Genomic DNA, 24,283 nt, shown 5'->3' on the forward strand with positions numbered 1-24,283 from the left:
GACCCCAAGTTCCTTGTTACGTCACGTGCACGTCACCTGTTGTGTGAGACTCATTGATATGATGCATGTAATATCGCCTATATGATACCTGTATCAATTTGTTTGTTTTTCTGTTTAACGTCGCACTCAGCAATATTCCAGCTATATGACGGCGGTCTGTAAATAATCGAGTCTGAACCAGACAATCCAGTGACTGACATCATGAGCATCGATCCGCGCAATTGGGATCGATGACATGCATCAACCAAGTCAGCGAGCCTGACCACCCAATGCCGTTAGTCGCCTTATACGACAAGCATAGTCGCCTTTTATGGAAAGCATGGGTTGCTGAAGACCTATTCTACCCCGGACGATACCTGTATCAAATACAACACCATCTCAAATAACCATTTTTTTATGTTTCATTTTTAGCCAACATCAAACGTGGGTGTATACTTTCTTAGAATTGTGATATAATACGCTGGATCATCGAGCATATTAACATCATTCCGTGTACGCGCCGTATATTGAAATAACAACTTACAATGTATTTGGAAATAGAACTTTATTGTAAGGAAACAATTCAAATTGTTACCTACATTTTGGTATTTTCAACAAGCTAGTACCGGCTCTCCAATTATTTCTAGATATGTCAGGGGGAGGTGGGTTGGCCCTGTGGTTAAAGTGTTCGAATCTCCATTCGTACTGTCTTCCGATTGAAATATTCCGAATGATAGGCGTTAACTCTTAGCACACCGTAGATCAGACAATGTTGAGTCTCCAAGAAGATAAGTCAATGATGTCTTTATGTATGGCTCTATACTCAGACGCAGAAGGAACTGTGATCATATTAAGTAACTTTTTATCTCCCATACCGAGATTTTTCAGGACACAACACAAAACATTATATATACTGATGGAAATAAAAAAGTGAACGCTTATTTCTAGACACAGTAAAATGATATGCTTTCATGGCTTCCCAGACTCGTCTGTCAAATACGCAGTAACGCAGTACGTGATTTCGAATTCCCTATCTGATTCTTAAGTGAAATGAGACATTTGCGCTGTGGTACAAGTCAACCAAGCACAATCGAATTCACAGCAACATTTTTTTTTGCATTTTGACAGTTACATACGAGTCGACTCGACTTATCTCAGAAAAAAATTAAAATGCTCTTAATGAAGACCCGCGGACATAGATACTGTATCGCATATACAAGCTTCAAAACTACTTGAATATAATGATGAAAAATGCCATAATATCACCAATAACAATGTCCTGTTAGAACTATGGGCGGTGGGGTAGCCCAGTGGTTAAAGCGTTCGCTCGTCACGCCGAAGACCCGGGTTTGATTCCCCTCAAGTGTTAAGCCCATTTTGAGTGTCCCCCGCCTCGATATCGCCTGAATACTGCTAAAAGCGTGGTAAAACCACACTCGCCCACTCACTCACTCCATTTTGAACGAATCTACCGGTGGTATCATTTGGAAGTAACTTACACATAAGACATATCATTGAAATCACTGTTATAACAACCTTATTGAAACAACAAAACGTCTGTGTAGAACTAGCTTGTAAGTATATCGGCCGCTGACTGTATGCAGAAGGTCAGGACGGACAGATGGGTCTTGACCTCCCTCCAGCGTGTCGCGTTGTCCCCGATCTGATAGAGGAGGTCCGCCATCCCTGGAAACGTGGTCGTTTTGTAGTAGTCGGCGCTGCTCGGGGATAGCAGCACGTGCCTGAAGTTGAAAAACACAATTTTTAGACCCCGGTTAAGTTGTTTATACCCCAAGGTCTCGTTGCCATGGACCACCGCCGTGGTCTGGACACAGCGTCTGGCCGGAGTGCGGAAGGTCGGTGGTTCGATCCTCCTGCCGCGTCATACCAAAATACGTTAAAGAATTGTACTTGTTCTTACCTTGCCTGGCGCTCGGCATTAAGGGAATAAAAATGTATTAACATGGGGAAATTGGACAAAGTTTTACAAATATTTTATAACGTAACATGCCACATGTTAAGATGTGGAAATTGAGAAATAAGGGAATATTACAACTGATGGACCACGTTCCATTATCTTTAACCGATAACGCATATCAGACAGGACCAGCATCTCTCATTGCGCTGGCCAGATAGAGTTAGGCAAACAAATGTAAGACGTCAATACCTTTATCTGTATCTGGAGCTGTTTATTGTCCACCCTTATCAAATCACACGTACCACGTATACATTCGTGGCATACTAGCAACTGGTGAACTATTATTCTTACTTACCTTCACTTATAAACACCTTTATCATCAATGCCTCGGGCAAACTAAATTGTATAATTCTGTCGAGTTAGCGCCACTAAAGTTCATAACAACTTTATCGTCTGTTAAATCAGTAAATGAGATTATCTGTAGGAGCTAGGATAGGTATAAATACGGACGACAGACGGTCACAAACATTCTGTGGCTGTCTAATAAACTGACTGTTTATTCACTCGGGTAAGAAACGTTTATCTTGTACTATGTTAAACCTTAACTATGTGTTGTTACCCTGGGCAATACCTGCAGGCGTATACTTGTGTGTCTAGCTTAGATATTCCCAGTGTAGAGCGTCTCTGTATAGATTATGCCAATTCTGTTATTTTTATTACGTTGTTTACCTTTTGGAATATGTATTGTTGCTAAACTAGAATGTATCTTGTGTGAATTCCCACTTGGGTAATGTATATATTAGTAAGAGTGTCGGGTATACTATATTCGTTTGTTTGTTTGGTTGTTTAACGCTGTACTCGGCATTATTACAGCTACATGACGGTGGTCTGTAAATAATCGAGTCTGGACCAGACAATCCAGTGATTTACATCAAGAGCATCGATCCACGCAATTGGGATCGATGACATGCATCAATCAAGTCAGCGAGCATGACCACCCGATCCCGTTAGTCGCCTCTTACGACAAGCATGGTCGCCTTTCAATCATACTGTAGGATATCATATTGATTTGATGTTCTTCGCATATATGTACTTTATTACTGATTGTAATATAAACATGCAGTAATAATTGACTGTGATCATTCTATTGTTGACTGATTATATCACTCAGGTCTGTGTTGCGTGTTGGTCGTGAACAGTGGTACCTCTGCTAAGCGAGCTGATTCCCCCCCACTCGCGTGTTAACACAAGGACTGGCTGGCTCGGAGTCAGTATACCGCGTCTACCGTACAGTCGGATATCCATGTTAAACTGCGGCATTGTATTGGGATAGAACTATAACACCCGGGTTAGTCCGCACACACGCACGCATACACGAGCGTTGATATATAAGTGCAATGATCTTGCACGCGATGTTAAACCCCATTTCACCTCATCTCATCTGCTTGGCATGGTTTCTGTGGTTATAAGTGATCGTTTATTGACCGATTCACCTTTCTTTCTCTCTTATAAGTGTAGGTTCACAATACTATCACACACTTTTATTATATTGCCATGTTAGGATTATCTACGTTTTAGCATTTTCCGATTCCTCGGATTCCTGCTATGAATTTTAATCAAAGTTGAGAAAATGTGTAAACTTTTTCACCTAGGATTCGAACTCACATCTGTCTGATCGAACGGGTGATATAACCGCTCTGTCACTAAAGAATGGAGGAAGAACTGAGGGAAGAACTGAGTTCTTGGAAACTAATTTATGTTGTTACCCCGGGCTGCCGAGTTATTTGTCTGTCTACCTTAATGTATTACATACCTAACTGGAAACGACTCTCATTTAAATATGTCCGAAAAGATTTGCTATTACGCTACAAATTACTGAAGTATATCAAGCCATCCATTGCATCCAAACTAAAAACTGCAGTTTATTGTTGTCAATTAATAAATAGTATTCATTTATTTACTCTTACCATGGAAACAATATCCCCCGATACGCCCGTCCACGTGGTATTGTACAGGGGTGTAAACACGTGAAATAATCATGTAATAGATATGCTCATAAAACATTAAAAAATAAAATATCTCTGATTATGCAGTTGGGATGGTATTTAGACTAGTTTGAAAGACGACAGCGTTATACGTCCAAATGTTACAGTGTCTCTGGGAATCATACAAGAATGAAATAGTACAGTAACTGTAACTTACTTGTATTCCTTCCGGTTTGGGAGTCCGCTGTGAACCTGGAATGCCTTCTCCACTGTCTGTAACTTCTCGTTGACCGCTCTCACTTCAAGAGGGCTGGAATAATGTCGTATGTTCATCTTAATGATTTACTTTTGTAAATGTAATGTACTTTTGCGTTGAGTAAAAAGGTGCAGAGAATGTACTGATGATTTCAGGCTGAAGGTGTTAATATCACTGTGATAAGGACTACGTAATTGTTCCCGTGTACAACCATCACTGGTGGAAAACGTCTGGTATTTCTATTTTCATATATGTTCACTAGATATTGTCTTTGCAGGGTTTTGTTCCCGTTTGTATTAGTGCCACATTCTAAAAATAATAAATCATCTACCATCTGCGAAACTTCAGTTACGTAGAAGATGCTTTAGTCCACGGAGATGATACTAATGATCTACGAAGAAGAAAATAGCATCTACTTTCGAATTATTATGGGGGCGTATTAGTGCCTCATTCTAAACAAATATATACTGATACTTACATCTACGTAGACCATATTTACATCTACAAAGATGCTACTTTCTTCTACGTTGATTATCATATCATATAGGTAGATGTGAATAGTGTCATGATGATTCTTTTTCAGAATGTGGCACTAATACGCATCTATAAATTATCGACCTTGGTAACAATATTTTACTCGAGTAAACGACAGTAGTTCCGGGCCACTTTTATACAACCTCTGGCTCAATTTGTATTGGCCGAGTTGTTCTACTTTCAACCTGATATGTCCATCCAGTTGACTGACTATTAAAGTTTCTACCCTTGCCAAACTTGCTGGAATTATGGAGTAATGTTTTGGCTAGACAAACGGGTCTATGCATAGTCCAATCAAAATCGTGTAACGAAATCGACATCCGGTTCGTAAACTGCTGTGCAGATTTCGCTCGATTGCAGGATTTGCAAAGTATTCGTACTTCGTTCGTATTCCCGTCAGTAGAATTTTTCCAGATCTTTTCATGTTTTTAATCAATGTGCTGACGCGATTTGATGTACTTCGCGAGGTTTTAATACAATAAAGATCTTGATTATTGGATCATATCGTCTTGACTGGGCACCGCCATTTTGCTTGAAGCAAATGCAAGTGACATGAATTTCATTGGTCAATAGGAGGTACATAGAAGGGACATCACTCGTTATATTGTTCATGGCGGCGTGATAACTCACTCACTCACTCACTCACTCACCCTACCACCCACTCCCTCACTCACTCACAAGGAAAGAATGTTCCTTACTTGTGTAAATCAACTTTGTCCAAAGCAAAGTGAAATGCCTTTGCGGCATTGGTAAAATTCTGGGATGCGGACTTGATAGCCACTGAAATTAAAGAAGGAAATCATTGTAACGGAATTGTCTCCAATGCATATAAGTGTCCCTTAGGCGTACTGGAAACCTAGGTGCGTGAGTTCAAATCCCGGTTTGCCCTGCTCATGTGCTAGGTTAGCAACACCATCCTGTGCTCGTGCTAAGTTTCTAAGACCTGCATGAATTCGGGCTTTCCCTCCCACGTCAAGCTGTGATGCTGTACTGTCCAGAGAGGCGTTACACCCACACTCATTCACATGTTTTCCCCGGCAGTATATGTGCGATGTATAACAACCGTCACAGTATAAAATCAAAGGCGTCATTAACAAACGGGATTTTCAAACAGAATCCATGGTTTCAATCAGAGGGCGCATTTTGATTTGATACCTTTGATTACCCAATCAGAATCGAGTTTAATGCAGCATGTATGTTATTTTAGCGCTGTTTCTATTTGGAGGAATACATTTAAACCACGTTATTTATGCTTGCTAACCTACAATGTTTATTTAACATAGACAGAATAGTGTCACTGACCCGACGTTATATTGTAAGAAGAGAATTTCTGTCTTCCTGAGTCGAATAATGTTTGAATATAACCGTCCACCGCTTCAGCATAATCTCGCACATCCAGTGGTAAAATCAGAGAATCGACGAGATCTCGCGCTGTCTCGATGACAAGGGCTGCCACTGTCCTCGCAACCCGTAGTTCCGGATCGATCATCTTGACATAGCGGTACCCGCCATATAGAGTGTGGTACAACGGATGGGCGTTTTTCTTGTGCACCCTGTACCCTAGATCCTGCAACAGACACAATGATGATTGATTGCCGCGCACGACATGCACATGAAGAGTAACCTTGTCATGAACCTCAGTTCTTGTACTTTGAATTTACTCATCATGTCTTGTTTAGTTTAATTAAGTTCTCTTTGCCTTAATATGTTATTGAATGAACGGGTAGGGGGTAGTTCACGGCCCCACCCACAATCCTTTTTCTTTACAGAACATAAATTATGGGATGCAACGTTTAATTATACCTTCGTATCGAAACACCTGTGTACTTGTCAATTAAGTGTGTCAAACGTACGCGCGGTCAATATGTCTCATGTAGTTCCACATTTACATACAGGTCAATGTATCTCATAAAGTTCACATCTTACACACCGGTCAATATGTCTCATGTAGTTCCACATTTACATACAGGTCAATGTATCTCATAAAGTTCACATCTTACACACCGGTCAATATGGCTCATGTAGTTCCACATTTACATACAGGTCAATGTATCTCATAAAGCTCACATCTTACACACCGGTCAATATGGCTCATGTAGTTCCACATTTACATACAGGTCAATGTATCTCATAAAGTTCACATCTTACACACCGGTCAATATGGCTCATGTAGTTCCACATTTACATACAGGTCAATGTATCTCATAAAGTTCACATCTTACACACCGGTCAATATGGCTCATGTAGTTCCACATTTACATACAGGTCAATGTATCTCATAAAGTTCACATCTTACACACCGGTCAGTATGGCTCATGTAGTTCCACATTTACATACAGGTCAATGTATCTCATAAAGTTCACATCTTACACACCGGTCAATATGGCTCATGTAGTTCCACATTTACATACAGGTCAATGTATCTCATAAAGTTCACATCTTACACACCGGTCAATATGGCTCATGTAGTTCCACATTTACATACAGGTCAATGTATCTCATAAAGTTCACATCTTACACACCGGTCAATATGGCTCATGTAGTTCCACATTTACATACAGGTCAATGTATCTCATAAAGTTCACATCTTACACACCGGTCAATATGACTGGGATTTCCACATTTACATACAGGTCAATGTATCTTATAAAGTTCACATCTTCCACACCGGTCAATATGTCTCATGTAGTTCCACATTTACATACAGGTCAATGTATCTCATAAAGTCCACATCTTACACACCGGTCAATATGGCTCATGTAGTTCCACATTTACATACAGGTCAATGTATCTCATAAAGTTCACATCTTACACACCGGTCAATATGGCTCATGTAGTTCCACATTTACATACAGGTCAATGTATCTCATAAAGTTCACATCTTACACACCGGTCAATATGGCTCATGTAGTTCCACATTTACATACAGGTCAATGTATCTCATAAAGTTCACATCTTACACACCGGTCAATATGTCTCATGTAGTTCCACATTTACATACAGGTCAATGTATCTCATAAAGTTCACATCTTACACACCGGTCAATATGTCTCATGTAGTTCCACATTTACATACAGGTCAATGTATCTCATAAAGTTCACATCTTACACACCGGTCAATATGTCTCATGTAGTTCCACATTTACATACAGGTCAATGTATCTTATAAAGTTCACATCTTACACACCGGTCAATATGGCTCATGTAGTTCCACATTTACATACAGGTCAATGTATCTCATAAAGTTCACATCTTACACACCGGTCAATATGTCTCATGTAGTTCCACATTTACATACAGGTCAATGTATCTCATAAAGTTCACATCTTACACACCGGTCAATATGGCTCATGTAGTTCCACATTTACATACAGGTCAATGTATCTCATAAAGTTCACATCTTACACACCGGTCAATATGGCTCATGTAGTTCCACATTTACATACAGGTCAATGTATCTCATAAAGTTCACATCTTACACACCGGTCAATATGGCTCATGTAGTTCCACATTTACATACAGGTCAATGTATCTCATAAAGTTCACATCTTACACACCGGTCAATATGGCTCATGTAGTTCCACATTTACATACAGGTCAATGTATCTCATAAAGTTCACATCTTACACACCGGTCAATATGGCTCATGTAGTTCCACATTTACATACAGGTCAATGTATCTCATAAAGTTCACATCTTACACACCGGTCAATATGTCTCATGTAGTTCCACATTTACATACAGGTCATTGTATCTCATAAAGTTCACATCTTCCACACCGGTCAATATGTCTCATGTAGTTCCACATTTACACACATGTCAATATGGCTCATGTAGTTCCACATTTCACACCAGTCAATATGTCTCTTGAAGTTCCACATTTACACACATGTCAATATGTCTCATGCAGTTCCACATTTACACACAGGTCAATATGTCTCTTGAAGTTCCACATTTACACACAGGTCATTATGTCTCATGTAGTTCCACATTTACACACATGTCAATATGTCTCTTGAAGTTCCACATTTACACACATGTCAATATGTCTCATGTAGTTCCACATTTACACACATGTCAATATGTCTCTTGAAGTTCCACATTTACACACCGGTCAATATGCCTCATGTAGTTTCACATTTACACACCGGTCAATATGTCTCTTGAAGTTCCACATTTACACACAGGTTAATCGTTCGGGCGAATGCCGATTTTATAGTGCTAGCCCACTGAGATACCATGCCGCAGTTTAACACGAATACCCCATTCAGACACAGTATACTGACTCAAAGCCGACCGGTCCTCGTCTTAGCCCCTTAATGCCGAGCGCAGGGCAGGGTAACAACAAGTACTTGCTTTTAACGTATTTTGGTATGACGCGGCCGGGATCGAACCCCCGACCTTCCGCTCTCCGGGCAGACGCTCTACAACTAGACCACCGAGGCGGTCAGGTGTGAAAGGCGAAATAGGGTGTTTGTGCGTGCGTGTGCGTGTGCGTGTGCGTGTGCGTACTGGGTCGAACCTCGTCTATTTATTATCAGTATAACTATAACCAAACGTATTGGAATACTTTTGATGGAACAAACGAAAACACTCCAGCCAGACTAAGCACGAATCTTGGATTCGATGGGACCAGTGACCCTGCAAAACGGGTTGGGGCGCCCTTGATCACTGGGCCAGGAGAAGGGGAGAGAGAAAGCCGTGTCAATAATTACCATGTTCCTGTAGTCGGCTGTTAAGGTAGGAATAGCAACATCCTCCTCGAATGGTACAAAATCCGATCCTGCCCCGGGCATTTTGAGGCTGGAAATACACCCAAGCGAGATGTATCAGTTGAAATATGTGTCAGTATTACACGGCTACGGTATATAAAATTCCTATAAATATTAATAAGAAAATATCTGGAACGATGTGTGCATGTATATGTCGACATACGCTTGCTGGAGGTATTGGGGTGGAAAATAGGAAAATCATGGTGCCCAATACCTGGGGAACTCCTTCTTAGCTGCATCTGGTCTTCTCTCCCTCCATACATCGAACAGGGTTCTACCAGCCTGGTGGGAATCCGGCACCTACAACAGTGAGTGAGTGAGTTGGGTTTAACGCCACTTTGAGTGAGTGAGTATGGTTTACACCGCTTTTAGCAATATTCCAGCAATATTACGGCGGGGGACACCAGAAATGGGCTTCACACATTGTACCCATTTGGGGAATCGAACCGGGCCCGGGGTAACCACTAGGTTAACCATACACCCCCACCCCCCAACGCCACTTTGAACAATAAACTAGTTATGTCACGGCTGTCAGCTTAATGTGGGAGGAAAGCCCGAAGTGATGCAGGTCTCAGACGTTTACACTTTGGTGAAACCCACGAGCACGGGTATGGAGCTGACAAACCTAGAAACATGATCGAGGAGAACCGGGATTCGAACCCACAGCCATGGGTTTCAGGCGTGCCCAGGGGACGCAACTCTGCACTGCGAGAAATCTGACAAATCCTCACGTGAGGGCGATTTTCTTTACTTCAGGTTATAGTTTTAATTTATTCATCCATCGTGCTCGTAAAATGGCGGTTATCAATTAGTAACAGTCAAGGCAGTTTGTGCTTGTCCATATAGATTTATTTTGTTCACCAGCAAAAAAAAAATGACGAGTATCTTGTCACTTAAAAAAATCACACAAATTAAACATTGAAAATTAACGTCGATACTTTTTATGACTCCAATAAAAATCATCCAATTTTCACGAAGGTGGGTATTCCACAAACACTATATGGCAAACTAAATGCAACAGGTTTCCGTTGATTGTGGTGTCACACATTCTGAATACAGTGTACAGCACAGTGGCGAACAGCGGAAAACCTATCAGTGAAGGTTTTGTTTTCAAAACCAGCTGGTTATTTCATAACGGAACTAATTATATAATTAAATTATATTGCTTTCTAACCTTTTGCGCTGCTCGGAAAATGGCACGTCTGATTGTTGGAGTCGCGGCAACACTTATTGTGTAATTACCTGGAAGTGAAAACATACCAAAATATACATAGTCATGTGTCAGTGTGACTTGAAACCAGTTACTCAAAGTCATCATCCAAAAGGGTGTACATCTCGTTAAACTGTAGCATTATCTCGAGGGGGAGACCAGCAAAGTGTACCACATGACGAATCGTTCTCTGGTCTTTAACCACTGGCTGTATGCGCTACCCGACACACCCAGTCTTTCCGTTTGTTTTCCGTTGTAGTCAGAAGTATTCCAGTTATATATATACCAGAGAGGTCTGTAAACAATGCAATCTGAACCAACCAAACTAGTGATTGATCTCATGAGCAACGCCCCATGACGTCAGGATACGAAGACACGCAATCAACCAAGTCACTGAGCCCGACCGCCCGATCCAATGTTGTCGACTCTTAGGATAAGCACAAATTCTGGGGGCCAAATTCCAAAGATCACGTTCACAATTGATAACATATTTGATATTCAATGTAAGGTCATCTTCCCGAGGCAAGTGAGTTAACTGACTATAAAAGTCCAGTTTCCACCCTTGCCGAACTAGGCTCGTATTATGGATTTACATTTTGGCTGGACTAACGACTAACGACTGGACCAAATCGCGCACCGAAATCGAAATCCGGTTCGTAAAGTGTCATGCAGATTTCGGTCGACTGCAGGATTTGCAAAGCATGTGCACCGCTAACTCGTTGTCAACAGATATTTTCTCAATCTTTTCATTTTTTAAATCAAGGTGCTCACGTGATTTGATGCACTTAAAACTCGTTTTATCACAATATAGATCTTGCTTATCGATCAGATCGTCTTGAGTGGGCGCCACCGTTTTGTTTGAAGCAAATGCATGTGATACGAGAGGTTGAATCTGATTGGTCAATAGGAGAGGCATAGAAAGGACATGACTCGTAATAGCCACTGGTGGCGCTCCGATCGAGCCCAGGAATTCCAGCCTAGTTCGGCAAGGGTGGAAACTGGAATTTTAGAGTCAGTTAACTCTCTTGCCTCGGGAAGATGATGTAAAGTATACAAATGTTAAATGTACAAGAAATTGATTTGTATGCAGGCTTCCCGTGAGTATGCAGTTAACTTAAGATAATGTAGACTGTTCTGTATCAGAATATCATATACAATGTAGACACACATATACGCACAGTGTCTGGATGTTAAAGGTGGACGGACCATCATAGGACATGCGAAATAGTAAGATGGAAGGGCAGGATACTACTTGCAATGAGTGAATAACTTGGACTGAACGCTGTTCTTAACAGGTGAGCTGAGGTGACATTGGGTTTAACGTCGGGTCTAAGATTATTGCACTTATATAGCGACGTACATGCAGGTGCGTGTAGTCCGGACTAACACCGATTTATAGTGCTAGCTCACTGAGATACCATGTCGCAGTTTAACATGAATACCCCACTCAGACATAGTGTACTGACTCCAAGCCGACCAGTCCTTGTTTGAGACCCTTTATGCCGAGCGCCAGACAGGGTAACAACAAGTACCATCTTTTAACGTCTTTTGGTTTAACGCGGCCGGGGATCGAACACCGAACCTTCCGCTCTCCGGGCGGACGCTCTACCATTAGACCACGGAGGCGGCCAGTTCTTAACAGCGTGAATGAGTTAAACGACCCACTAAAGAGTGTTTCAGTCATATCACAGTGTGTAAACTCATTGCTGCGCAAAACCCAAAATGTCGCATATTGTAGACCCACGATCATGTGTAAAACCATGATCATAATTAGGGACTATCTATGATCCGAACCCACAGTCAGCGGATCCTGACACAGATAATGGAGGTAACTCTGCACAGTGGTCTAGGACCGCAGTTATTGTAAATGATTAATACTTGAAAGTCAATAAAGTTGACTCACCGGCTGTAGTTGAGTCGATGTTTAAATAGGCAACGGCCTGGTTCCGTAGCCACATGACATTCTCCTGTCACAAGGGAAATGTAGGTACAAACATTCACTATTTCTTCATAACAAGCATCATTTTATGCTGAATACGGGTATGTATATTTCTTTAGTGTTCAGCAAATTTAGCAAATGCTACTCATTAATCACACTATGTCGTTGCTAAGCACAACAAATATGAAGTACATTTTGATGGGAAACTAATCAAAAGTAACACTGATTTATCGTGTTAATACATAATTGTGTAAAATTTGAAATCAGACACAAATAACCATTTTATCAAAACCTTACAGGTCCCCACCCCTGTATTTAAATGTTAGTTTAAGAAAATAAAGAAAACAAGAGATGCAAAGGTTATACTAATTCATGTCGGCATAATAATGGATACAAAAAGGAGAGTCGTAATTGGGAACAATCCCAACCCGAGGAAATATGATTTTACGCCACTTCAATGCACTTGCAGTGTTTTCTGTATCAGGGAATTACCTCGACCCACTCGTACGACCCCACCAGGCCAAACTCCTCCGCATCCCAGCTGCAGAACATGACCGATCTCCGGGGCTCCCAACCTACAGACCATAATAACACGGCGTGCAGCAGAGCTATGGCGGCCATTATGCAAGATGAACGGACACTATGAGGACAATTTGCAGATTTTTATCATTGCTCTGGGGACAGAGCAAACTTTATTTCTAAATCAACTCTGAAGCGCAGGTACTTCGTTAGGACAAGCAGTTATTATTGAAGTGACGGAGATAGGCAAGTACAGCATGTTCGAATGATCGTATTCAAAGAGTTTTTCAGTTTTATGCATATGGTTTGGCGTCACCATTTTTAATATTTCAACTGACTCGACTAACCATGCCAAAAGCTACATTAAAAATTGTTCACATTCATTTCTATTTAACCAACCGTTCTACTTTTCACGGATTAGACCAAAAAAAGATCACTAAAGATTAAAACTACAAAACCCTTACAAACATTCATTTGAACTAATCCAGGATGTCGTCTCTAGGCACCGCTATCCCTTATAACGTGATCATTTTACATGGAACTGTTAAACAATATTAAAAATCATCCACTAAGAATACGAGATTATTTAAAATAGGAGATTCTTAGATTGTTACTATTTGACAGCATCCAATACCACAGAACATTATATATCTTGGCACAGATCTTGATATGACCTTACCGCCTTTGAATTGGTCGGCATAAACTCTGGACATTTCCAAGATGGCGGCACTTCCGGAAGACGGGTCAACCCCGCCGAACACCCATGCGTCCCTGTGGTTTCCTATCAGCACCACTCTGTCTGCAGGAATACAAAATAGGTGAAGGTTGATTGCTATACAGCTAATATCTGACTATGCTGACCAAAGAGAATTATTTGATATACTTACCGCTTTCTATGACACCTTTCATCTTAGCTATGACGTTGTATATTTTGACCGTTTTCAGTTTGTTCTTTACGTACAATTTCACCTTTCTGCAACAAAAAATAAAGAGAACTAGTGAAAACGTTTTAATCCGTTCCAATATGCATATCATACATGAATGTCTGTCGTTAAAGGCTGCCTCCGTGGAAAGTCCAGGGTTCGAACCCCGACCGCGTCACACCAAAAGACGTTAAAAGATGGCACTTATTGTGCCTGGTGCTCGTGATTAAGTGGCTAAAACAAGGACTGGTCGGCTCGGAGTTAGTACACTGTGTCTGAGTGGATAATTCTGCGGCATGGTATCTCAGTTGACTAGCACTATAACATCGGCATCGTTAAATATGTTCCGCTTAACAATGATGTCAAGAAACAATCGAATACTTTCACTGAGTCCTCATGGCCTGCTCATGTAATAGAATTGATCGAGAAATATAAAGACCAATAAGGGCAGAACACTCTAACAACACTTAAACCTCTTGTCACAAAGACATACCTGTCAGATATAATAAATCATATATAATGTTTAAGAAACATGGCGATCATGCCCGTCACATGAGACATCTAACAACTATGATGATAGCATAGCGCCATCCACAGATGCTGCTGAGGACACACACGTGTTTGCTGTCATGATTCCCCCAAGTTTGTAGGTGATGTTGAGGCCCCCCTGCCACTCGGGTGGAGCTGCCAACCCCTCCATCGCCCTGGGAAGATACATACATCATTGCATCTTGGCATTGTTTAGATTGAAAGCTCAAAAACATATTTAAAAAAACAACATTTGCAAGATACATTTTATTTGAATATCTAAATTCTCCATAATTATTTTTTAAAACGATGTTTCATCTTTTACCGTTTGTTTCTTTTTGGACACTGAAGAGCACTTTCCAATCACGAAACTACATTAATTTTTTTAAAAAGGAATCGGAAGTTAATTTTACTCTATTCGTCAATGAACCGAGTTACTACATCAAAGGGAATTATTCATATTTGTAAAATATAGACATAAATTATGGTTGCAAATCAATAATCTAAAGAAACATATCTTACTTCAGTAGCATATAGGCATCAGCATAGCCTATTGGGTGACACGGTATTTTAGGAAGTTTGGCCTTCAATTCTTCATCCGTGAGACGTTCGGTATACCCTGTGAGTAAATTGTTTCAAATCATAGGAAGGTTGGTTTAAGTTGAAGATAATTCGTTACAGTGAAGAATAGATCATGTGTGTCTTCTAAATACAACATGAATTGCCACTGACATCATAGCACACGCGCTTTTCTATATGCTATAATTTCAGTGGACATTGACTCTACTAATACATCTTTAACCCTAAAAAACCTCAAACAAATAACCAATACACTTGTACTTGTGTTTCAAAGAATCCAGATCATAGCAATGTTCATAAAAAGATAGATATTTACACATTCCTGAACATACAAGTAGGCGAGCATTAGGACAAAACCCTACTTTAAATATACATAATAATAATGGTGCTACCTGAAAACTACTTCACCCCCGTGTGAAACCAAATGATACTTAGTTGTCCGTTATATCGATTGATTAAGTTGACAGGTATTTTACGAAGACTGCATTTTAAATTAACACGTTGACAAAGTTGTTATTTCACTAAAACTGTATGACACCTACAAGTTGCCGGGTACCCAGGAGTAGCTTGATCCCCTTTAATCATTACGATGTTGCCCCTCTGGACGCCGGTAGGTGGTAGCCAGATGCTGTCTGGATACGTGACTTTACCGTCGGTGTAGTCACTTGGATCCATGAAGAGGATGACGCCAACGGCACCATTTTGGTAAGCAAAGTTAACCTTAAACCACATACCATAGCAATGTATATAAGCAAATTCATTAATATTTTCATATTAATGCTTAATCATATCACGTCCATCAATGAGTATATATATCAAATTTAGAATCCATGGTATGTATGTTTGTTTGTTTTTTGTTTAACGCCAGCAATATGGTGGCGGTCTGTAAATAATCAAGTCTGGAGTAGATAATCCAGTGATCGAAATCACGAGCATCGATCTCCCAATTGGGATACGATAACATGCATCAACCAAGTCAGAACCCGTTTGTCGCCTCGTACTACAAGTATGAGTTGCTGAAGACCAAATCTAACCATGATCTAATTGAACTAAAAGCAACATGCATGTATCAGGTCAAAATGTGACGTATGACACCTTGTTGTTATAGGCCTTCCGCAGTGTCAGGATCTGCTGATTACAGATTCGAATCCCAAATTAGCATCGGTTACCATCCGCAACCTGTCAGCACCATACCCGTCATGTGGAAAACGGCCTGCGCCATGATCACATTGGGCTCTCCTCACACATCAAACTGACAGGCCATGATATAATTGATATAAACAGTTTAATGTTGACAACTGGATTTTAGCCTCCAAGGTATATACCGATAGTCTGGTCAAGACGTTGTCTGTCCTCTTTCAGAGGCAACTGCAAACGTATATTTTTAATGTTCTTGAGAGTAGCATACGGACAGGTTTAACTTAGGTCCCCAAGTCGAAACAGTGGGAAAACACGCCTCTGATCCACGGTGTATACAGTTGTTTGAAAAGCGTTTACATGTTACCGTATTTAAGATTACAGAAAAGATACGACATACGTACATACTTTCCATGTGTAAAATAGATGGCGAACGTTATATAAAAACCTAAATTCTGAATATGAAAAGTAGAAATATCTTTCTAAAACACATAAACGTCGACAAAACCGTTTCAATGTGATTTTTTCAGTTATTGACAGACAATAGTTCTGAAAGTACAGTGCAGTCTCCGACCATGAACCCAATCACCGAGTCAATCGGTTTCACAGCTATTTCTAGATCATTAACAGTGAAAACCAGTTGATCAGGACAACTCGTTCGGATTAAAAACGAATTCCGGAATAACAATTGAAATCATTGATACAGAATAAACTCTTGTGTATTGCGGAAAGCAGTGTTTCCAGAAAAACGAGGCTTCGCTCTATACTGATTGTCACCCCTCGTGGGATCCGAGTGTGCAGTCCATCGATCATTCAATAGATACCACTTATCAATCTGCCATAAAAACATGCAAGAACTTATAAGAAGGACCTTGCCTCACCTTGTTCCCACGGAAGATCTGTCCATACCGAGCAATGACGATCTTTCCCGAAACGTTTACCCCAAGTCGGATGAGGCTCTCAAAGTCAACGTCTCGGGCGTAGTTGGCGTACACTAACTCACTCTGTAAGGTCAGATGAAGGTTCAACTATTGATGGCATTTTAGTTCTTGCAATAGCTGTATGAATACCTTTTCCATCAAAGACGAAAACGTCAGCCCTTACTGCAAGTAGCTTGAGCAGATTTTAATTTTAGATTCGTCTACTCTAGTCTCATGCATCGTCTACCCCAATCACATGAATCGTCAACCCTAGTCACATGAATCGTCTACCCCAGTCACATGAATCGTCTACCCCAGTCACAGGAATCGTCTACCCAAGTCACATGAATCGTCTACCCCAGTCACAGGAATCGTCAACCCTAGTCACATGAATCGTCTACCCCAGTCACAGGAATCGTCAACCCTAGTCACAAGAATCGTCTGACCCAGTCACATGAATCGTCTACCCCAGTCACAGGAATCGTCAACCCTAGTCACATGAATCGTCTACCCCAGTCACAGGAATCGTCAACCCTAGTCACATGAATCGTCTACCCCAGTCACAGGAATCGTCTGACCCAGTCACATGAATCGTCTTCCCCAGTCAAATGAATCGTCTACCCCAGTCACAGGAATCGTCTACACTATTCACATGAATAGTCTACCCCAGTCACATAAATCGTCCACGCCGGTCACAGGAATCGTCTACCCCAGTCACATGAATCGTCTACCCCAGTCACAGGAATCGTCACCCTAGTCACATGAATCGTCTACCCCAGTCACATGAATCGTCTACCCCAGTCACAGGAATCGTCTACCCCAGTCACAGGAATCGTCCACCCCAGTCACAGGAATCGTGTACCCCGTCACAGGAATCGTCCACCCTAGTCACATGAATCGTCTACCCCAGTCACATGAATCGTCTACCCCAGTCACAGGAATCGTCTACCCCGTCACAGGAATCGTCCACCCTAGTCACATGAATCGTCTACCCCATTCACATGAATCGTCTACCCCAGTCACATGAATCGTCCACCCCGGTCACAGGAATCGTCTACACCATTTACATGAATCGTCTACCCCAGTCATAGTTCTTCAGCTCTTAATCGTCAAAGCAACTATGAACAACGAAGGAATATCAAGCCATGCAAACACGACACTATTAGCTGGCAACTGAAGCGACATGAATCTTGTCAAGTCTTTGAATGGTATTTAGAAGTGATACGCTAAAGAAAGAGAATGTTTGGATGTCAACTTCTTTATTATGAGAAACACTGTGGTGTCCATCAATTCTCTTCCTTATGAATCTTGTCATTATAAACTTACTATTCTGCTTAACTAAAACCTGTTGTCAAAGCATGCAGATAGGTGCATATATTAACGTACTTAATGGCATATCTCGACTGACTTGCAAAACATTTGCCGATAAAACTATCTACTCAAGAGATGTACCCCCTACATCTAAAAACAGTAATAATTATTACATAAGTCCTATAAAGAGCACGTGTGAACAACGTTCAGTCCTCGCAAGTAATTAATGTCACTTAAAATCATCGATCCCTTATAATAATGTTGGGGAACGAACTCAATTATTTGTTGAATACGTCGACGTATATAGTGAACGTGCTTGTGAGACGGGTCAATACGTCAAGTGTGTCCGCGATCACTACTGTTGGGTTACCTCGGGGTTGCCGCTGGGGGAGAAGGCGTTGTATGGTTGTATGGCTTCGGGGTGGGCGTCCTCGGGGGACAAGGCATGTTCACCGGGGGAAGTCTGGTACATCACTCTCCCGTCAGAGGCCACCAGGCTTGCCTGCAGCAGAAAGACATCCTCTTCACATACATTCTATACAAACAGGGCGGTGGGGTATCCTAGTGGTTAAGTCGTTCGCTCGTCACGCCAAAGACCAAAAACTTCTTTGCAACATTCCCGTGCTTTGATTTTGCCAATCCGAGCAGAAATTCCAATTCATATGCACATAGAAACAGATCGGCAAGAAGGGGAGAGCAATTGGTACCCATTGGATGCCTACTTCTTACCTTAGTGTCCGATCCCCAAATGTTGCATACACGATTGTATACGTGTAGATGTCGTGTGTGAGGAATTCCATCATTTTACATATGGTAACTACATCTATGGTCATAACGTCATAACAGATTTACTTGGATCAGGGAGCAGCTTGACGGTTTGGGGAACAGGTGATACCACTTTGTGGTAGGTTGTTGGATTTGGCAATTGTACCTGGAAACATACACTTTTCGATTTATCAATTTACCTTTTAGTTATTAAGATATGTGTTATCACTGTTACTTCTCACTTCTCAAGATTAAGTCCCAAAATCTTAATTTTTGTAAGGCCTAATTAGAAGCATGAGCACATTCACACTATTCGTTGTTGACGATGATGTACAGCGTCATCACCTCTCAACTACGGAGTGATGAACGCACTGACGAATAATATTCATTTGTTCAGAGAGAAAGACAATACACAGAGATACAATATAGGCGGAATACGTACATCGTTGCTATATGTCTACAAGGAAATGATTGTTTATAGGTATTTACGGTATTGATATGATTCTCCTCTGGGTATGACAGCAGCACATTATACGGCACCATCTGTACGTCATATCCCTGTTCCGTCCATTGATCTCTGACGTACTCTGCCGTACGGAGGTTGCCTGGAGTTCCGGCGAGATGCGGGCGTGAGGTTAAAAATCTGAAACATGCATGCGATTTTGCTTGTGATCGTGACATGCACACCTAATGACTTTCTGAATCGCATGAACACATTTTACACACTTTAAATATTTTCAGATGTTGAAACGCAGGACAATGCAGTGAATGGAAACTGAATCCCAGCAGTTGAATTAAAGATATAAAAGGAATTATGTAAATTACTCAACCCTGAAATCTTAATATTCAGGGGGGCACGGGTGGCCCAGTCGTCCCTTGGTCACATCAGAAACCTATGATCGTGGGTTCGAATAACTGTTCGCCCCGATTATGTTTCTAGGTTTGTCAGCACCATACACGTGCTCGTGGGTTTCACCGAAGTGGTAAACGTCTGAGACCTGCATCACTTCGGGCTTTCCTCCCACATTAAGTTGACACGCTGTGATATAACTGGAATATTATTAAAAGCGGCGTTAAAACCCACTCACTTAATATTCGTATTGATGAATAAAAAGTCGCGAAGTGTCTCTCCATTCGTCTCTTGCTTTCAGATTTTCTTTTCAAATTAAATGGCGAGAATGCGACCTTTGCAAATAGTAAAATATTGCAATCTCAGTGAGTGAGTGAGTGAAAGAGTGATTATGGTTTTACGCCGCTTTTAGCAATATTCCAGCACTATCACGGCGGGGGACACCAGAAATGGGCTACACACATTGAAACAATGTCGGGAATCGAACTCGGGTGTTCGGCGTGACGAGCGAACGCATTAACCTCGAGGCTACCCACCGCCCTGCAATCTCAGCTTGTCCAAACGGTAGTACTACGAAATCGCGAGAACAAGTTAACATAAATGTTCTGTCGTGGCGTTTTACCGTTGATGATGAAAATATCACAGCTTTCGATGATAGACAGACAACCCGCCGTCATCGGAATCGTCGATTCAAGGGCGACAATAGAACATTAACCACGATATTGTATTCATTTGAACTAAAAATATAAAACGCCTCTTCGATAAAAAAACCAAAACATCACATGCCGATAATAGATTCTTACTGCAGGTGTTTGTCAATGATCGCAGGGTCGATCCCGTTGATGAGTCTGTTGCCAACATCAGGGTCCGCATCTCTTGTGAGTCTTCTCAGTATTTTGTCTGACTTGGGCCCGTAGCGCTCTGGGGCGAACAGGCCGATCATCAACCCGATGACAAAGGCCACGACAATCAAACCGATTGCCGCGATACAGCCCCGTCCCGTTATCACAGCCATATCGGCGTTAGAACCTATACAAACAAATACATCAGGTGATAGACATTACATGAAAAGTAATCTAAGTGTATCAAATTGCTCGGAATCCAACGTATTTTGTTTCATGTCCTGGGCAGCTTCAGATTTTGATCAAATGTAAACAACACTGCATCTGTTTCACTCTGTTAGCTTTAAGGCTATTAAAGAAACTCCAGGGTGTAATCTAATTAGTTTAATGGGGGAAGATGTGGGTTGGGGAGAAAGATGAACCGGGGGATAAAATTACTTTTTCCATCATTTTTTGACTCGGACGAAAAGAGTACCCAATACCTGATGCTTGTCCTGAGAGTGTAGACTAACATATAGTCTCTGAAATGAAATCTTACAGAAAAAAAAGTTATTAAAGTTTAAATAAAAATAAAATACAAAGGAGCCCAGAGACACTCTTCATTTCCTGATGCTGCAGTAATCTAGACTTGCTAAACATCAGAGACTTGCATGGGCTGTATTGGATATATTTGTATCAGGGTCTGTATGACAGATTACTAAGAGCTCGAGTGGACTGAATGAGGATCTGAATGGCAGGCTCCATGACCTGGCTAGTTGCGTGACACTGTTCTACGATGGCGTGGAGTTCTTCAATGTACAGGTTGATTGTAAATTATATTTATGATATTTTATTGCTGACATCGGCGTTAACAACATGCACGTACCCATTTTTTACCGTATGTTTGTAGAGGAAAATACTGTTATTCGGTTATACTCTAAAGTGACAGTGAAGCTTTGCTACCTCGACGTGTTTGGGTCCATTGTCTATTGTTTCGAGTTGTAGGCTCCGAAGTCGGACCGATAATTAACTCACATCATCTCAAACAGCATATAGAGATCGTTGAGATCCAATTAACATGTATTGACAAAAAGTATGAAATAGTTCGAGTGTATTACAGAGAAACGTCGCTAGTCAATCCTTCGTTTTACCGGAAACCATGACTTCTGTTGGAACACTGACACACGTTGTCTTGTTTGTTGTTTAACATCACACTCAGCAATATTCCAGCTATATCATGGTGGTCTGTAAATAATCAGACAATCCAGCGATAAATTTCATTAAAATCAGATCTTTCTGCTCTCTACCGCTACACAAAGATCTGATAACACCCAATTACATCAGAACGACATCATGAGCATCTTTCTAGGCAGTTGGGATCGATGACATACATGAACCAAATCAGTGAGCCTGACCACCTCACCTGGTTAGTCCACTCTCACGACAAGCATGGGGATGGGGGCGAAACAAGATACGACCCGTCACTAGAACCACACGAACCTACAGGAATCATATACTGACAGAACGGCACTTACCTGCAAGAAATAAACATCAGCCACTGGAAATCTACTGTTCTGGCGAGCCATACAGTTGAAAACGATATCGTTCATCATTCATACCTCGTTTGTAGAGTCATGTATACATAAAAGACAAAAACAACGACCCACCTTGTATCGACACATATTTGGACATGTCACACGGGCAGATCTTTTTCCTGTAGTAACGTGAAATCGGCAACACTCTAGCTAGTCGAGAAACCAACCAGTCGTTTTTGTCTGGGGAGAGAGTCTCCGTGCCTGCTGTTTACTCATTTACTGTTAATCAACAGCTACTTTACCTGACCTGTTACCGTAAGACAGGGGTCTGTTCTGGTGAGGGGCAGGTTGATTGGAAGCAGGGAGGGACTGGTGGGTGAAGAAACGTTCAGGAAATTGATCAAGAATGTAAGAAATAAAAATACCTAGGCAACATTCCCACGCCCAGAACGAGAAAGATGTGAGGATTAAGTCGGTTTCTTGTGAGATGTCAACGATATTTGGATTTATTGTCCGCGCTTTTCTAAAGGTGGGCCTTTAATTTTTTGTTTATATTTCTAAAAATTGTTACTTCACTAGAACATGGGACAGTTCATGATTGTGACGAATGCAAAAGATCAATCGTTATGATCTGCAGGTGGGGTGATATAATCCGGTCATATACAAAACACAATATTTCTCAAGTGATTTTTGAGGTTTTCGTCTGTAAATATGACTTGTCTCAATAAGTACTTAGCATACACAATTTGGTGTTGTGGTATATGGGGTTCTGAGCGTTTCGTATTAGAAAGGTTATAAATAATGATGTTGAATTTCTTCTTTGGAAGGTTTGTGCAAACTGTGTTTGGTACAAATACATATAAGATGGAAATGCAATTTCACTTTCACTAACCATACACAAAACCCACACCACATAGTCTCATTCTCAAAGTAGCGCAATAAATCACACATTAACCTGTTTTGGCTCCAGACTTCACAGTAGGGGCGAAGATGAAAGCAACTTACTGCCTCCTCCTCCGGTGCCACATACGCTGACAGACGTTTACCAAGAATGCTGAGGTTCGGAGGTTCTGTGAATGCGCTGCGCCGAAAGAGAAACAACATTACACATTCTTACTATGGTCTTGTTTATCCCTGGCCCTAAACGTGGATGTCTATATTCATTATCTGCTGTCGCTGTGGTTATGTTGAGAGACTGGTTACTTGCTGTGTGTTCTTGGTGATAGTGTTGCTTAGTCTCGCTGCAGCGTGCACTACTAAGAGATTAGGTTACCGACTGACATTCCCATCGGTGCATATAGATGTCTTTGAATGCATCTACACCATATGTTTCTCTTCTCTTACAACCACGAGGGACAAACATATAGTTTTTTTGTGTGTGATGCAGCTTATTAACGTGCGATTTAACGCTGAACATAGAACCATGTTTATTTCAGTTTATTCAGGATAAAGGCCACATGCCCAAGTATACGGTAAAGATAGGTGGTGAGGTGAGGGGTTTAACGTCGCGTCCAAGATTTTTGCACTTATGTAGCGACGTGCATGCGCGTGCTTGTACTAGTCCAGACTTATGCCGAGTAATAGTGCTAGTCCACTGAGATACCATGCCGCAGTTTAACATGAATACCCCAATCAGCGACAGTGTAGTGACTCCGAGCCGACCATCCTTGTTTTAGCCTCTTAATGCCCAGCGGTATACAGGGTAAGAGCACCTACTATCTCTTAACGTCTTTTGATATGACGCGGCCGGGGTTCGAACACAGGACCTTCCACTCTCCGGGCGGGCGCTCTACCACTAGACCA

General features: G+C 41.3%; 1 protein-coding gene across 4 annotated transcripts; it reads right to left on the bottom strand.

Moving 5' to 3' along the window:
- Positions 1-529: 529 nt before the first annotated feature.
- On the bottom strand, positions 530-24,045 carry LOC124142882 (N-acetylated-alpha-linked acidic dipeptidase 2-like). Of its 4 annotated transcripts, none has more exons than XM_046511571.2 (19): positions 23,486-24,045; positions 20,928-21,153; positions 19,764-19,917; positions 18,880-19,011; positions 17,160-17,282; positions 15,684-15,861; positions 15,085-15,181; positions 14,652-14,738; positions 13,999-14,084; positions 13,791-13,910; positions 13,085-13,167; positions 12,557-12,620; positions 10,618-10,685; positions 9,658-9,743; positions 9,387-9,474; positions 5,975-6,239; positions 5,371-5,452; positions 4,100-4,192; positions 530-1,721 (listed from the first exon to the last, which is right to left on the bottom strand). In XM_046511571.2, exons 2-19 carry the CDS (start codon positions 21,137-21,139, stop codon positions 1,547-1,549), a joined length of 2,193 nt encoding a protein of 730 aa, XP_046367527.2. In that variant the 5' UTR covers positions 21,140-21,153; positions 23,486-24,045; the 3' UTR covers positions 530-1,546. The 4 variants fall into 4 exon arrangements, with proteins under 4 accessions (XP_046367527.2, XP_046367526.2, XP_046367525.2 ...); XM_046511570.2 differs by having other exon boundaries at positions 23,436-24,045; XM_046511569.2 differs by lacking the exon at positions 23,486-24,045 and adding an exon at positions 22,613-23,420.
- Between the last annotated feature and the right edge of the window lie 238 nt (positions 24,046-24,283).

The sequence above is a fragment of the Haliotis rufescens genome, unplaced genomic scaffold, assembly GCF_023055435.1.
Source record: "Haliotis rufescens isolate VD_foot unplaced genomic scaffold, xgHalRufe1.0.p SCAF_6, whole genome shotgun sequence".
Classification (NCBI taxonomy): domain Eukaryota; kingdom Metazoa; phylum Mollusca; class Gastropoda; order Lepetellida; family Haliotidae; genus Haliotis; species Haliotis rufescens.

What these genes read in the sequence shown, in the direction of transcription:
- LOC124142882 (XM_046511569.2), bottom strand. Translation starts at nt 22,637, where the DNA reads ATGTCCAAATATGTGTCGATACAAG. An exon ending in TTTTCCGAGCAGCGCAAAAG is followed by an intron (nt 9,744 to 10,617) that starts GTTAGAAAGCAA and finishes TCACTGTTGTAG; the next exon opens with GTGCCGGATTCCCACCAGGC. An exon ending in TTCTTACAATATAACGTCGG is followed by an intron (nt 5,453 to 5,974) that starts GTCAGTGACACT and finishes CTTTAATTTCAG; the next exon opens with TGGCTATCAAGTCCGCATCC.